Here is a 15,131-nt window from a genome sequence, read left to right as displayed (position 1 = left end):
AGGGAAGGGAGGAACAGGGACACTGAGAGGTTTGTGGTAGCTTTTATATTTGAGCATTAAAACTCCTAAAGTATAGGTGTAAACTGTATGTCCGATTGTTCTTGAACTTAGAGGTGTTGAAAATTTCAGCAGTGTGGTTGGTTCTTTAGGTGATTTGAGAGTTAGAATATTGTTTGGTCATCAGGAGATATCTTTTATGCTAATGAGTATTCACAAAGAAGAAATTCACCTGTTTCTGTATTTCCTGAATCATGTAATTTTGTTATTAAGATTTGGATTGGTTCAAAGAAGATCCAAGAATCATAAAACTATAACTGCCACAATGTATCAAAGAATTTTTGATGGTGAATAAGAAACAATACACTTATGAATGTGGATATTGTTATGCCATGTTAGTGTATTATAACATTCTTAAAATTATGTTTGTGGAATTGAATTCTTGCTATGTTAAAATTTATTGTTAAATTTACTATTTCTAATGAGAACAAAGATACAATATACCAGAATCTCTGGGACACAGCTAAGGCAGTGTTAAGAGGGAAATTCATAGCACTAAATGCCCACATCAAAAAGTTAGAGAGATCTCAAATTAAGAATGTAACATCACAATTGAAAGAATCAGAGAAGCAAGAACACATCAGCCCCAAAGCTAGCAGAAGACAAGAAATGACCAAAGTTAGAGCAGAACTGAAGGAAATCAAGGCACAAAAAAACCATTCAAAAGATTAATGAATCCAGGAGTTGGTTTTTGAAAAAATTAATAAGATAGATAGGCTGCTGGCTAGACTATTGAAGAGAGAAGATCCAAATAAACACAATTAGGAATGAAGGGAATGTTACCACTGACCCCACAGAAATAAAAATAAGCATCAGAAACCATCAGTCTAGCTGCTGGCTAGACTAATAAAGAGAGAAGATCCAAATAAACACAACTAGAAATGAAGGGAGTGTTACCACTGACCCCACAGAAATAAAAATAACCATCAGAAACTATTGTGAACAACACCTCTATGCACACAAACTAGAAAGCCTAGAAGAGATGAGTAAATTCCTGAACACATACACCCTCCCAAGAACTTAACCAGGAAGAAATTGATTCCCTGAACAGACAATAAGGAACTCCAAAATTGAATCAGTAATAAATAGCCTACCAACCAAAAAAAGCCCAGGACCCGATTGATAAACAGCTGAGTTCTACCTGATGTACAAAGAAGAGCTGCTACTATTCTTACTGAAACTATTTAAAAAAATTGAGGAGGAAGGACTCCTCCCCAGCTAATTCTGTGAGGCCAGCATCATCCTGATACCAAAGCCTGGGAGAGATACAACAAAGAAAGCTTCAGGCCAATATTCCTGATGAACATCACTGCAAAAATCCTTAACAAAATACTTGTAAACCGAATTTAGCAGCACATCAAAAAGCTAATTCACCATGATCAAATGGGCTTCATCACTGCAATGCAAAGTTGGCTCAGCATACTCAAATCAATAAATGTGATTCATCACATAAACAAAACTGAAGACAGAAACCGAATGCTTATCTCAATAGATGCAGAAAAGGCTTTAGATAAAATTCAACAGCCTTTCATGTTAAAAACTCTCAAGAAGCTAGGTATTGAAGGAACATACCTCAAAATAATACAAGCCATCTGTGACAAACCTACAGCCAATATTATACAGAATGGGGAAAAGCTGAATGCATTCCCCTTGAAAACAGCACAAGACAAGCATGCCCTCTCTCACCACTCCTATTCAACATAGTATTGGAAGTCCTAGCTACAGCAGTCAGGCAAGACAAAGAAATAAAGGACATCCAAACAGAAGAGAGGAAGTCAAACTGTTCCTATTTGCAGATGACATGATTCTATATGTAGAAAACTCTATAGTCTCGGCCCAAAAGCTCCTTCAGGTGATAAACAACTTCAGCAAAGTTTTAGGATACAAAAATCAATGTACAAAAATCACTAGCATTCCTATACACCAACAATAGCCAAGCAGAGAGGTAAATCAGGACCACAAAAAGAATAAAACACCTAGCAATACAGCTAACCAGGGAGGTGAAAGATCTTTACAATGAGAATTACAAAACACTGCTCAAAGAAATCAGAAGACACAAACAAATGGGAAAACATCCCACACTCATGGATAGGAAGAATCAATATTATTAAAATGGCCATACTACCCAAAGCAATGTACAGAATCAATGCTATTCCTATCAAATTACCAATGAAATTCTTCACAGAGCTGGAAAACACTATTTTAAAATTCATATGGAACTAACAAAGAGCCTGAATAGCCAAGGCAATCCTAAACAAAAAGGACAAAGCTGGAGGCATCATGTTACCTGACTTAAAACTATACTACAGGGCCACAGTAACCAAAACAGCATGATACTGGTACAAACAGACCCATAGACCAATGGAACAGAATAGAGAACCAGGAAATAAGGCTGCACACCTGTAGCCATCTGACCTTTGACAGAGTCAACAAAAGTAAGCAATGGGGAAAGCACTCCCAATTCAATAAATGGTGCTGGGATAACTGGCTAGCCATATGCAGAAGACTGAAGCTGGACCCCTTTCTTATACCACATACAAAAATCAACTCAAGATGGATTAAAGACTTAAATGTAAAACCCCAAACTGTAAAAACCCTAGAAAACAACCTAGGCAATACCATCTTGGACATAGGAACAGGCAAAGATTTCATGACAAAGACACCAAAAGCAATCACAAGAAAAGCAAAAATTTACAAGTGAGATCTAATTAAACTTAAGAGTTTCTGCACAGTGAAAGAAACTATCGACAGAGGAAGCAGCCTACAGAATGGGAGAAAATATTTGCAAACTGTGCATCTGATAAAGGTCTAATATCCAGCATCTATAAGGAACTTAAACAAATTTACAAGAGAAGAACAAACAGTCCCATTAACTTGTGGGTAAAGGGCATGAACAGACACTTTTCAAAAGAAGACATACATGCAGCCAACAAGCATATGAAAAAAAGCTCAATATTACTGATCATTAGAGAAATGCAAATCAAAAACACAAGGAGGTACCATCTCACAACAGTCCGAATGGCTGTTGTTAAAAAGTAAAAAACTAACAGATACTGGTGAGGTTGCAGAGAAAAGGAAATCCTTATATACTGTTGGTGGGAGTGTAAATTAGTTCAGCCATTGTGGAAAACAGTATGGCAGTTCCTCAAAGAGCTAAAAGCAGAACTGCTATTTGATCCAGCAATCCCATTACTGGATATACTCAGAGGAGTATAAAGCATTCTACCATAAAGACACGTGCAAATGTTCATTACAGCACTTTTCACAATAGCAAAGACAGGGAATCAACATAAATGCTTATCAGTGACAGACTGGATAAAGGAAATGTGGTAGATATACACCATGGATACTATGCAGCCATAAAAAACAATGAGATCATGTCTTTTGTGGGAACGTGGATGGAGCTGGAGGCTATTATCTTCAACAAACTAATGCAGGAAAGACAACCAAATACTGCATGTTATCACTTACAAGTGGGAGCTAGATGATGAGAACTCATGAACACAAGGAAACAACAGACACTGGGTTTACTTGAGGGTGGAGGGTTGGTGGGGGCAGAGGAGCAGAAAAGATAACTGCTGGGTACTGGGCTTAATTCCTGGATAATGAAATAATCTGTACAACAAAATAATCTGTAAAATCTGTGACATGAGTTTACCTGTGGAACAAACCTTCACATGTACCCTTGAACTTAAAATAAAAGTTAAAAAGAATTAGTATTTCTAGAACATATATGTGAAGACCAAAGTTATGACACTTTTAGTCTGAGTAAAAATACATACTCATTTAAAACGTACTTTGTTATTAAAACCTTCTTGAATATTAAAATTTGTTTCACGCACATTTAGAGGTATAACTTGTGAACATATAAAAATAACTTATTTTTATATGTTCAAGTATAAAAGTTGTATCAAAATTAAGTAGGAGCTGCATGAAACTTCATTATAAAACTGTTCAATGCTTTTATTCCAATGTCTATAAAGAAACTTTAAAAACTCTCTTATAGTACTGTTTGATTTATTTAAATATAGAGAATTATCTTACAGGATTTATTGCAGGTTACCTAAAAGAGGATGATTGTTGCTATTTTTTCTCAAGGAATTCATTTAATTGCTTTAGACAATGTGTTAACAGATTTTTGTTTCCTCTCAGGCTATTACTTAAGCTGTAGCAGCTTAAGCTTTGCTCACTTCTGCTAATGAGGACTAATACCATTGTGTTTCTGCCAGTCCAATTCTTTCTAATTTAGCTTTTCTAAAATAATGCCTGTTAATAAGCAAAGTCATAGATGAACAGAGGATAAAAATAATTCTGTGCTTCATTAACCATCAATCTGTAGCCTTTCTTCTGTTGTTTTAACGTGGAAGGAATGGTTAGTTTAAAAAAATGTTTGCTTTTATGAGTTGTTTGTTTTATGTGATGGAGCCATTCTAATGTCAGGAACAGATCTTTGGGGCAATTTTCCTTAATGCAGTATGTGAAAAACAGGCCATAATAAATATTACATTAACACATAAACATGCTAAACTTTGTGTTTTTATTAAAGAGGAGGGAAAGTGACATTCTAACAGCTATATTTAGTCATATTCAGGTAAAATGAACCTTGAGTATCTAAGGTATACGGTTACATTGATCAACCAGGATCCCTCTAGTTATTATTTTTCCTTTGCTTATTTTTAAATGATAGATTACATTTACAGTTAGCTGGTCAATCTTTGAGATATATTGTAAATGAAAGGCTGGTTAGCATAGAAAACTGGTAGATAATAAAGGAAAGATATATGGGATTGTAGGTCTAATGTAGGTTGAGTTGTCATTCTGGGGATTTGTTTTCTTATATATTTTTAGCAATTGTACCTGTTTTATTGCAGAGACTTGAGGAGACATGTTCTTATTCATTTGTTCCTAAAACTATTCAGGTGTGCTTGCTTACTTGACCAAAGTACTGTAAATAACTTTTCATAAAATAATGAATTGGAATTTATTTTGAACCTATGCAATTTAGAATGGGTTTATATTGGGTTACATATTTATGCCCAATATTATAGTCTCTCGGAAATGTGCCACTTTAATAAATATTTAATAAATATTACTTGACTTACTAAAGACAGTCTAGGTGTTTTGTTATGGATTTCCAAAGTACGGTATAGTTGATTACAATGAGATATTTCCTTTCAGCACTTAAAGGATTTTATTTGTAAAGTCTTTATCTGAAGTTTTGGCAAAAAATATAATTACTTTTTACCTCACTTGGAATCAGGATGTTTAGAATTCACCATGGTTTAACCTGTTAGTGATAGAAAATATTTTTTAAAAATAAGCTATATTTAGTGATTTTATTAAATTGGTAAATTCTAATGAATGTATATTTATTTTGTTTTCTATGCAGCATCATTAGTTATTCCTGCTGGTAGAACTCTTCCAAGTTTTACCACAGCAGAACTGGTACGTAGCTTACTTAAAATATATTTGAAAAGACATGTCCCACTGTTAGTGAGTGGTGGCAAAATGCTGAACATAGATGTAATTTCTTACCCTCCAGCTGAAAGTGAAAAGATGTGGCTGGGCATGGTGGCTCACACCTGTAATCCCAGCACTTTGGGAGGCTGTGGCAGGTGGATTGCCTGAGATCAGGAGTTTGAGACCAGCCTGGCCAACAGGCAAAACCCTGTCTCTACTGAAAGTACAAAAGTTAGACGGGCATGATGGTGGGCGCCTATAATCCCAGCTACTCAGGAGGCTGAGGCAGGAGAATCGCTTGAACCTGGGAGGCGGAGGTTGCAGTGAGCCGAGATCGTGCCATTGCATTCCAGCCTGGGTGACAAGAGTGAAATTCTGTCTCAAAGAAAAAAAAAAAGATGTGGTAAAGAGTGGGGTGACAGAATAGCATCTATAGCATAGATGTAATAAAACTCAGAAGTTCCAGAATTGACATTTTCTTGCCAAGGTTTCCTGTCTTTCAGAGCAGTTGTTAGCATCTTCTAAGACTATACGTACAAGGTTAGGAAATGTCTGAAGTTATGTTGTATGGGGTTTTAATATACTATATAATGTTATATGCTGGTTACATCCTAAATAGATAATTTTGAGTTTTTTTTTTTTTTTTTTTTTTTTTTTTTACTGATATTTTCCCTTCTAGAATGGAGCAACATCATAGTTTTGACTTTAATTAAACTGGAATATTTTTGTCATTTTGTACCTTTGTGAAGTACAGCTTGTTTATATTTTTCCCCTTAGTACTTGAAGGCAGAAGATACATTTACAAGTTAACATAGAAAATCAAGTAGTTTTTCAGGAGAGAAGAATAGCAGCTTTTCACTTTTATCTTTCTTCCATGGTACTGAGATTATATAATCTACTAACTGTTTTTTAATTTTCTTTCAGCCCATAGGTTGCCTTTCTACGGCAAATGCTTAGTGGGCTAGTTATTTCCATTTCTTCACTAAGAACAGCCAAAACCACACACCTTAACAGGATTTTTGGAAAGAAATGGTGCTGCTTTTGATAGGAGACCAATGAAGAAATACCTCTGCCTTTGGAATTCAAAGAAATATTTTTTTCCTGTTTAAATAAATAATAAGCTTGTATTAATAAAAAGTAAAAATAGGCTGAGCACAGTGGCCCACACCCATAATCTCAGTGCTTTGGGAGACTGAGGTACTGGGCACCATAGCCAGACCACATCGCTACAATTTTTTTTTTTTTTTTTTTTGAGATAGAGTCTCACTCTGTCACCCAAGGCTGGTGTGCGGTGGCATGATCTCGGCTCACTGCAACCTCCGCCTCCCAGGTTCAAGTGATTCTTCTGCTTCAGCCTCCTGAGTAGCTGAGATGACAGACGCCTGCCACCATGTCCAACTAATTTTTTGTATTTTAGTTGAGACAGGGTTTCACCATGTTGGCCAGGGTGGTCTCAAACTCCTGACCTCAAGTGATCCACCCACCGTGGCCTCCCAAAGTGCTGGGATTACAGGCGTGAGCCACCGTGCCCGGCCTGTGCAAAATTTTTTTTAAAAAATTAGCCAAGCATGGTGGTGTGTGCCTGTAGTCCTGGCTACTTGAGAGGCTGAGGCAGAAGGATCACTTGAGCCTAGTAATTGGAGATTACAGTGAGTTATGATTGCACCACCGCTCTTCAGCCTAGGCAACAGAATGAAACCCTGTCTCTTAAAAATAAAAAGGCAAAACATTTATAAATAAAAGAAAGAGTTCTGTCGTCTTATACTGCAAGAATAAATATTTTAACTGTTTGATGTTTATTCATCCAGACTTCTTTCATGAAAGCTGTATTAGTTTTCGAGGTAAAAAGTAGGAATACTCTTTTTACTATTTCTGTAATTTCTGTTTTCTGATTTAGTAATATAGATGGACTGCTTTCTTTTTTTTTTTTTTTTTTTTGAGACAGAGTTTCGCTGTTGCCCAGGCTGGAGTGCAGTGGCGCGATCTCAGCTCACTGCAGGCTCCGCCCCCCGGGGTTCACACCATTCTCCTGCCTCAGCCTCCCGAGTAGCTGGGACTACAGGCGCCCGCCACCTCGCCCGGCTAATTTTTTGTATTTTTAGTAGAGACGGGGTTTCACCGTGTTAGCCAGGATGGTCTTGATCTCCTGACCTTGTGATCTGCCCGCCTCGGCCTCCCAAAGTGCTGGGATTACAGGCGTGAGCCACGGCGCCCGGCCTGATGGACTGCTTTCAATTTCAGTTAGTACAAATTGGCCTTCGTGGATGTAACATAGTTTAATTAACAAACTTTTGTTGGTGAACATTTAAATTATTTCCAGCATTTTTCTAATATAGTATTCCATTGATTATGCTTGTATATATGTCTGTGTGTTTGCGTGATAATCAGGATAAATTTCTAAAAGTAGAATTCATGGGTCAAAGGTCATTTGTATTTTCAATTTTGGTATATATATATTGCAAAAATTATCCTCCGAAAGGATTGTACCAATATGCATTCATACAAACAGTGGTTTGCGAGAACCAATTTTTATCACATTCTCAACAACACTGGATGTTATCAATCTTTCAAATTTTTGCAGGTCTGAGAACCAATGGCCCTGCAAAGCTATGTCTTGGGCAAGTTTTTCGAGTCAATGTTTATACTGTTCATTGGGACTTACTGGCTTCGTTGCTAATAACTGTAGAATAGGATTCCTCTTGATCCTTAATGGGATGATCAATATTGAAAAGCTATTTTATTCAAAGAACTCAGCCCTAATGTTAAATGTTAAGTATTGTCAAACTATTGTCCAGAATCAGATTTTTTGACTCCCTGTGAGATCAGGGAAGTAAATAAAGTCCTTTTCTAACTTTCTAATATAAATTTCTTATATCTAGGGCACTTCAAACTCCATTGCAAACTTTACTTTTCCTGGTTATCCCATTCATGTACCAGCAGGTGTGACACTACAGACTGTATCTGGTGAGAGTATATTCTAAGAATATTTTTGTTTTTAGCATTGGTACTATTTTTTAGACATTAAGCTTCATGATTTTAAACAAACATATACCAGAAGTTATAAGAACTTTTAATAAAATCGATTTAAAAGTAATGATAAATGGTGGTTTTTATTGTTATGGAGACAATCTACCACAAAAGGCACTGTACTAGGCCTGTCCTGTATTTCATTCCCAGTTCTCTTTCCCAACATTGTATAGGGGTTCTTTGTATATATTTTTGCTAATTCAAGTCAGTTTTCTAAATTTTAACAAGTACAAAATAAAATAACTTACCTGCATTCCTGCTAGCTCTAATTACGGATTAAAGATTAGGTTGATCAACCTTTGCCCCCTTTCTTATTAGAGATTGCATGGTCTGATAAAACATCCAATAGTTTGGAGGTTAACCAGTCTCTGCTTTTCAGAGCATCATCTCTTGATTTTGAAGAGGATCATACTTCTTCTTTGGGTTGTTGTAAAGTTTAAGTAAAGCACCTAACTCAACATTCAAAAATAAGTCCTTTTTTTTTTTTTTTTTTTTGAGATGGAGTCTCGCTCTGTCGCCCAGGCTGGAGTGCAGTGGCGCGATCTCGGCTCACTACAAGCTCCGCCTCCTGGGTTCACGCCATTCTCCTGCCTCAGCCTCCCGAGTAGCTGGGACTGCAGGTGCCCGCCACCACGCCCGGCTAATTTTTGTATTTTTAGTAGAGACGGCATTTCACCGTGTTAGCCAGGAGGGTCCTGATCTCCTGACCTCGTGATCCACCTGCCTCGGTCTCCCAAAGTGCTGGGATTACAGGCATAAGCCACCGCGCCTGGCCTTTTTTTTTTCTTTTATAGTGTTATTTTAAAGGAAGAAAGGAGAAGAAATTTGATTACTTTTGAAATCATTTAACTCTCTTTTGGATAGCATTGTCTTGCTATATGATATTTTAAATATATGAAGTATATTTTACATGATTATGTTTGTTAAAATCCAGTTTTTTGGTTGATAATATTAATTTATCAAACAATGGAAGAGGTTCATGGATTAAATATTGGTGGCCTTTATGTATCTCAAAATGTGCCATATAAGCAATTGTGGGAAAAGTCTGGAATTAAAGCAAAACATATGTAATTAAAAAATAAGAATTTATATATTGATTGTAGAAAATCCAAAAATGTCTGAAGAATAAAAGAAAAACCCCTAGAGATAACCACCATTAACATATTGGTATATTTTCTTCCAGCCTTTGTGGATGAGATTTTTTTTTGTGGTGGTTGTCAAAGGAAATTTTAATTATATTATACTTATAATTTTGTTTTTTCCTTTTTAAGGTCACCTTTATGAAGTCAATGTACCGATTATGGTGACAGAGACTTCTGGAAGAGCAGGTATTCTTCAGCATCCAATTCAGCAAGTATTTCAACAGCTTGGCCAGCCTTCAGTAATACAAACTAGTGTTCCACAATTGAATCCATGCTGTCTTCAAGCACCTACTGAAAAATCACAGAGAATTGAAACTGTGCTACAGCAACCAACAATTCTACCTTCTGGGCCAGTAGATAGGAAACACTTAGAAAATGCCACCAGTGATATACTTGTATCTCCTGGAAATGACCATAAAATCGTGCCTGAAGCTTTGTTGTGTCATCAGGAAAGTTCTCAGTATATCAGTCTTCCAGGTGTTGTATTGTCTCCACAGGTCTCTCAAACAAATTCTAATGTGGAGTCAGTGCTCAGTGGTTCAGCTAGCATGGCTCAAAATCCACATGATGAGTCCCTCTCCACCAGCCCTCATGGGGCTCTGCACCAGCACGTGACTGATATTCAGCTTCATATTCTTCAAAATAGGATATATGGATGTGATTCTGTAAAGCAACCAAGAAATATAGAGGAACCTAGCAACATACCTGTATCAGAGAAGGTATAGTTCTGTGTCCAACTTGTTGGTATCAGGGGACAGACAGTGGCCAGTGATTGGATATCCTGAGTATTTTCAAGCTGTAATGTTAATCAGAATTATATATATTTTGTTTTTTCCTTTAGAAGATTCTTTTTTCTAGTGATTTTAAACAATTTTTAATTGTGATAAAATACACGTAACATAAAATTTACCAACTTAACCGTTTTTAAATGTACAGGTCAGTAGTGTTATATACATTCACATGTGGTATAACCAAGAAGATTGTTTCTTTATTGTTGCTTTTAATATAACCATCAGTTCTTAAAATATTCATGCTTAGCATTTCTAAATTTTTCATTTCAGTAAATGAATTAGAATACTTCTTCAGAGAAAATGCGTTTGTTTTAAAAGGTAATCTGTTTACCAGTCTCTTACATTGGGAAACTTACTTTTGTCTGCAGATAAAAATTAAAAGACCCAGAAATCCAGACCAGTAGTTTATGGAATGTTTTGAGATAATTAATTATCAAATGTAATATACAAAAGAAGCCCACAAAGTTTTTTTTTTCCTGCTCTACCTAATTTTTCTGAATTCCTATATGGAAACTTTTCCCTACATGAGGGATTATGTTGCTAGTAATTTTGTTTCTCCCTGCCTACTAAAATACTAGTTTTACTTAATTTCTTTTGGTATTGAAACCACTAAAAATTAGCTTCTAGTTAACTTTTGATATTGAAAATAGGTCTGAATTTTTAATTTTCAAGGAATTAATACTAATGGCAGAAAGATTCCTGGAGAATTTTGGATTATAAAAATTAAAAAAATTGCACTCTTTTTACAAATATAAAATACATCTTGTGGCTAATTCTATTTATACAATTCAGGACATGTGAAAAATACTTACAGGTTTTTGCTCCAGCTAGTGGTTTAGCCATCATCTAGAGCCACTGTACAAATCTGTAGCAATGGATAGTTAAGCACCACCTTAATATTTTATCTTCATGATATTTAAATTTTGCTAGTTAAGGAAAGACATAGGGCATAGTGAAAGGCCATGAACAAAGAAAATGACAATCAGAAACTATTTGACCTGTTTTAGAATGTTTCAGATATTCACTGAAACCTGTTCAAGATCTCTGAGCAAATCTGTTTTTAGTTTTGCTATAAGTGTTCGTATTAAAATGTTTTATTGAGTGTTTTTTATGTTTTTTTTTTTACGTAGTATTTAACACTTGGTAAATAAATGTAGGCTAAACTAATAATTATGAAACGTTTGGTTTTGAGGTAAAACTAACTACAAATGTGAAATGTTTGTTTTCATCACTACTACTTTTGGAGGCACTTTTTACCTGGATTCTGTGCGAATTTTGCAGATGTTTGGTGTGATGAGTCAAGGACTTATTCTACTGTTATGTATTGTATGTCATCATGTACTTTTTCCGATATGGGGAAATAGATTAGTTAAGGGATATTAATCAAGTATTGATTAGGGGGTAATAGTTGAGAACATAAGCTTTGAAACCACAGTAGGTTCAAATTCTAGGTTCACTCCTTGAAAGCAAACTATGTAACATTACTCCCTGAAATTCAATTTTAGTCTTTAAATTGGCCCCTAATACCAACTTTGTAATTTTGAGAATTATCAGAGATAATATATATGAAGTATTTAAAGCTTCTGGCACCATAGTAAGCTTTAGATTAGTGCTATTATGCTCTGTGAGCTTGTAATATATTGGGTAACTTTTCATGTAGCTTGTTAGTTTTAAAAAAGGTCTATATCTAAAACACAAAAATCAAAACATACAAGAGTATATGTAAAATGCTTATTTATTTATTGTAAGTTACCTTTAAGATAGTAAGCAGTTTGGTAGGTTTATGCTGAACTAATTTTCAAAGACTTTACAAGTAGTTTTTCTTTTTATAAGTAACTTAAAGCAGGTTATAATCAACTCTACTTGTTTACTTTTCCTGTGTTGTAAACTACTGGAGAGCTTATGGATCTATAGGTTTAAGAGGTGAGGATCTATGTGGTTTGAACATTCTGTTTCACAAAATATATTCTTGATAGCTTTTGATTCTGCCCCTTATAACTTCTGTTCTATTTTCTTTGTCTGAATTTGACTCTTCTAGGTACTTTAAAAATGGAATCATACAATATTTGCCCTTTTCTGACTGTCTTATTTCACTTAGTATAATGTTTTCCAAGGTTAGTCGATATTGTATCATTTGTCAGAATTTCATTCCTTTTGAAGGCTGAATCATGTGAGTTTGACAATTTTTAAATTTTGTAAATATTCCTGGAATCTGTTCCTTCTTCTCCACTCCTAGTACCATTGCCCTAATTGTTTCTCGTGTGGGATAATTTTATCTAACTAATTTATCAGTGTGTAGTCTCTTCTACCTCTTACTCTGCTCCTGCCAATCCATCTATCCTAGAGGTCAAAGGCCTAGGCTTCAGGGATCAGAATTGTTTTGAATCCCTTCTCTATTCCTTAATAATTGTATGACTTAGAGAAGTTACTCATCTGTAAAATAAAGATAATAGTATCTACCATGTAATTGTGGTAGGATTAGTTAAGACAATCAATGTAAAGTGCTCAGCAGCACACTGGCACCGTGGTAAATGCTCAGTGCATGTTAGCCCTCTCTTCCTGGTGGCTTCCAGAGATCTGTACCAAATGCAGCCTGATTGTGTCTTTTCTCCACTTAACACATCACTGACTGCCCTTCACCTATAATAAATAAACTTCAGGCACCTTAATATACATATGCAAAGCATATTACGCCTTCTTTCTCTGCCAAAGTTTCCTATTTACTCTTCCTTCCTCACATGAATATACTTTATTGGGAACACCAAACCGTGAGTGACTCTTGGTTTTTAACCTTGTTATTTCCTGCTTCTCTTTTTGCTTTTTGTTATCCCATCTATTTGATGCCTGGAGTTTCTTCCCACCATCCTTTCCTCTGGTTAATTCCTGCTTATTCATTACTTCTTCCAGAAATCTTCAGTACTTCTCCACCTGATTTTTCCTTCATTATTAAATTGGATGTAGCTTTTCTGTTTTGTCGCCTGAAGCATGTCTGCCATAATGTAGTTCAAAGATACATTGATATGTTCCCTTTGCATTGACAGGTACATTTATCTTTGTATATGCAGTAATCTAAGAATATATACACACTCGTGTGTAGTAGAGTATAAGCTTTTCAGGATAGGATCTAGAATTAGTTTATTTGGCTCAGTGGTTCTCAGTCCTGGCTGAATGATCAAATCATTGGGCCATTAAAAGAAAGTGGAGGTCTACCCCAAGAGATTTAAATCTAATTGATCTGGAATGGGGGTTAGTCATCAATATTTAAGAGCTTCTGGAGTGATTGTAATATATAGTCAAGGCTAAGAACCACTGATGTAGCTCAGAATCAATGTATGAGTGAAAAATGGAGTGAGAGGATAAGAGAATATATAACTTCTAAGTAAGAGTTTTCATTATTCAGGGGTGGAGCCAAGATGGCCGAATAGGAACAGCTCCGGTCTACAGCTCCCAGCCTGAGCGACACAGAAGATGGGTGATTTCTGCATTTTTGTTTGAGGTACCGGTTTCATCTCACTAGGGAGTGCCAAACAGTGGGTGCAGGACAGTCGGTGAAGCACACTGTGCGCGAGCCGAAGCAGGGTGAGGCATTGCCTCACTCGGGAAGCGCAAGGGGTCAGGGAGTTCCCTTTCCTAGTCAAAGAAAGGGGTAACAGACGGCACCTGGAATATCGGGTCAGTCCCACCCTAGTACTGCGCTTTTCCAACGGGCCTGGAAAATGGCACACTAGGAGATTGTGTCCCGCACCTGGCTTGGAGGGTCCTATGCCCACGGAGTCTCGCTGATTGCTAGCACAGCAGTCTGAGATCAAGCTGCAAGGTGGCAGCGAGGCTGGGGGAGGGGCGCCCGCCATTGCCCAGGCTTGCTTGGGTAAACAAAGCAGCCAGGAAGCTCGAACTGGGTGGAGCCCACCGCAGCTCAAGGAGGCCTGCCTGCCTCTGTAGGCTCCACCTCTGGGGGCAGGGCACAGACAAACAAAAAATCAGCAGGAACCTCCACAGAGTTAAATGTCCCTGTCTGACTGACAGCTTTGAAGAGTGTAGTGGTTCTCCCAGCATGCAGCTGGAGATCTGAGAACGGACGGACTGCCTCCTAAAGTGGGTCCCTCACCCCTGAGCAGCCTAACTGGGAGGCACCCCCCCCAGTAGGGACAGATTGACACCTCACACGGCCGGGTACTCCTCTGAGACAAAACTTCCAGAGGAACTATCAGATAGCTGAATTTGTAGTCTCACGAAAATCCGCTGTTCTGCAGCCACCGCTGCTGACACCCAGCCAAACAGGGTCTGGAGTGGACCTCTAGTAAACTCCAACAGACCTGCAGCTGAGGGTCCTGTCTGGTAGAAGGAAAACTAACAAACAGAAAGGACATCCACACCAAAAACCCATCTGTACATCACCATCATCAAAGACCAAAAGTAGATAAAACCACAAAGATGGGGAAAAAACAGAGCAGAAAAACTGGAAACTCTAAAAAGCAGAGCACCTCTCCTCCTCCAAAGGAACGCAGTTCCTCACCAGCAACGGAACAAAGCTGGATGGAGGATGACTTTGACGAGTTGAGAGAAGAAGCCTTCAGACGATCAAACTACTCCGAGCTACGGGAGGAAATTCAAAACAATAGCAAAGAAGTTAAAAACTTTGAAAAAAAATTAG

At 37.0% G+C, this 15,131-nt stretch overlaps 1 protein-coding gene across 2 annotated transcripts in view; it reads left to right on the top strand.

Moving 5' to 3' along the window:
- The window catches only part of GTF2A1L (general transcription factor IIA subunit 1 like), a 73,158-nt gene that overhangs the window by 25,350 nt on the left and 32,677 nt on the right, over positions 1 to 15,131 (top strand). For both annotated transcript variants that reach the window (XM_055241989.1, XM_055241990.1), the window contains 3 exons: positions 5,447 to 5,502; positions 8,397 to 8,481; positions 9,816 to 10,405. In XM_055241989.1, coding sequence (XP_055097964.1) covers positions 5,447 to 5,502; positions 8,397 to 8,481; positions 9,816 to 10,405 — 731 coding nt within the window. The remainder of the gene's footprint in view (positions 1 to 5,446; positions 5,503 to 8,396; positions 8,482 to 9,815; positions 10,406 to 15,131) is intronic.

This window comes from Symphalangus syndactylus, chromosome 14, assembly GCF_028878055.3.
Source record: "Symphalangus syndactylus isolate Jambi chromosome 14, NHGRI_mSymSyn1-v2.1_pri, whole genome shotgun sequence".
Classification (NCBI taxonomy): domain Eukaryota; kingdom Metazoa; phylum Chordata; class Mammalia; order Primates; family Hylobatidae; genus Symphalangus; species Symphalangus syndactylus.
The sequence above is the reverse complement of the archived record's forward strand: the minus strand, read 5'-3'. Positions and strand labels throughout refer to the sequence as shown.